Source organism: Eretmochelys imbricata, chromosome 1 (genome assembly GCF_965152235.1).
Source record: "Eretmochelys imbricata isolate rEreImb1 chromosome 1, rEreImb1.hap1, whole genome shotgun sequence".
Taxonomy (NCBI): Eukaryota; Metazoa; Chordata; order Testudines; family Cheloniidae; genus Eretmochelys; species Eretmochelys imbricata.
In genome coordinates, this window is record NC_135572.1 from 4,339,943 (window position 1) to 4,342,130 (window position 2,188).

General features: G+C 45.6%; 1 protein-coding gene across 1 annotated transcript; it reads left to right on the plus strand.

Moving 5' to 3' along the window:
• Nucleotides 1–966: 966 nt before the first annotated feature.
• Nucleotides 967–1,902, plus strand: LOC144278342 (olfactory receptor 51G2-like). Its single transcript, XM_077839614.1, has one exon. The coding sequence runs from the start codon at nt 967–969 to the stop codon at nt 1,900–1,902; it is 936 nt and encodes a 311-aa protein (XP_077695740.1).
• Nucleotides 1,903–2,188: the final 286 nt, after the last annotated feature.

The following is a 2,188-nucleotide window of genomic DNA, read 5'->3' on the forward strand; positions in this document are numbered from 1 at the left end:
AAGCCAGCAGCAGAATTGTTGGACTCTCTACAGGAAGAAACAGCAGTAACTTTCTTTCTTAATGGGTTTTTCTTTGGAAAGCATTTCAGAAATACTCCAAATACTGTTTACAATGGGTTTGTGCTATTAACTCTTTGTTCAGTGAACAGTTCCATGAATCCATCTTCTGGCCATTGCCAAGAAGCTGTTTCTAATGCTTATACTCAGGGTCATGAATGCAATCCCCCTGCAACTCTCTGTAGTGGAGAAAATAAAAAAGATATTAATGAGACAATGAAATGCATTTATAAATAGCTTCAAAGCGGGGGGGGGGGGGAATATAATGACCGTTTTCACCATGCACAGCCCATGTGTTAGAACACTTCATGATACAATGGACCACACTCAGAAGTGGAGGGCTAGAAAAGGTGTCTCTGGGAAGGTCACAACTGTAAAATTACACAGTGTTCAAGTGGCCTATGGAACTACCAGTCTCGACGTATCAATGGTGCCAAGACCTTAGCCAGATTCAAAGGGGACTGGAAATTTATATGGCTAACCATAAAATCCAATTACAGTTGGGAGGATTTTTTTAAAAATAGTCTTGGAGGGGCTCTAAACCTTTCTGATTTACACCACAAAATATGGCCAATGAGTAGCTGTCGTGGGGGCATTTTCCCTGGGAGCAGGTTATCTCATAGGTGCATATTGGAGGACTTCTTCCACCTTCCTCTGATGAATCTGGAACTGGCCACTGGATACTGTGCTAGATGGACTGCAGGTCTGATCCAGTCTGGCAGTACCTATCTTTCTTTCAGTGGTGTAAATCCAAGACAATGTTTTTCCTCATCTTCATTGAGCTCCTTGGAGTCTCTAGACCTCCATTGAGAACAGAAAGATGTCTCATTAAATATCATTAAATATCATCCTATTCTTTTTCCTTTCAGGAAGAAAAGTTCAAAACTCCTCTGACCTGCCCAGTCCATTATGTCAGCTGTCAATGACACCAAATCAAATTCTGCAGTGTTCCTTCTCACTGGAACACCTGGGCAGGAAGATGTCCATCCCTGGATCTCTATCCCCTTTTGCTTTATGTATGCCATTTCGATAGTAGGAAATTCAGTCATTCTGTTCATTATAAAAACAGATCCAAACCTCCATGAACCCATGTACATTTTCCTTTCCATGTTGGCAATCACAGACCTTGGCTTATTGATAGCCACCATACCGACGATACTGGGCATATTCTTGTTTAACTCTAGGGACATCAGCCTTGATGCGTGTTTTGCCCAGCTCTTCTTCATCCACTCCCTTCAGTGCATGGAATCCTCTGTGCTTTTGTTGATGTCATTTGACCGCTTCATTGCAATCTGTAACCCACTGAGATATACTTCCATCTTAACTCCGCAGAGAGTAGCGAAGATGGGACTGGTGTTTGTGCTAAGATCAGTGGCCGTAGTATTCCCACTCCCCTTTCTCCTTAAACGGTACCAATACTGTGGAGCCAATGTCCTCTCCCATTCCTATTGTCTGCACCAGGACGTCATGAAAATGGCTTGTTCGGATATCACAGTGAACAACATCTATGGCTTGTCTGCTGCAATCTCAACGATGGGTTTGGACTCGCTGCTCATCTTCCTCTCTTATGTGATGATCATCAAAACGGTGCTGAGCGTCGCATCCCCCATGGAGTGCCTTACGGCCCTGAACACCTGTGTCTCCCACCTCTGTGCCGTCCTGCTCTTCTATATACCAGAGATCGGTCTGGCTCTGATACACAGATTCGGGAATAGCTCTTCTCACTTGCTTCAGATTCTCCTGGGCTATGTCTACCGGCTGGTTCCTCCCCTGGTTCATCCAATCGTGTACAGTGTGAAAAGTAAACATCTTCGTGCGAGAATAATCAGAGTGTTCATCAAGTGAAGGGTCAGTTAATCAGCTGGCTCCCTCACCGGTGACACGGGAGATGAAAAACATGGGCCACAGCCACCCATTCCATCCTGAATTCTCTTCCCCCAAGGCCCCTCACTCTGTCCTATCTCTTCCCGCAAGTTCCCACCCCCTGCTTCTGCTTTTTATCTGAGCCTCTGTCCCCACTCCAGGCTGTAAGCCAGAGCCAGACCTTGGTAAGAGCTTTCCAAGCAACCAGTGCCACTGTGAGGAGTCCCAGACCCTCCATCTGCCCTGGACAGGTAACTTGAAGGCCCGA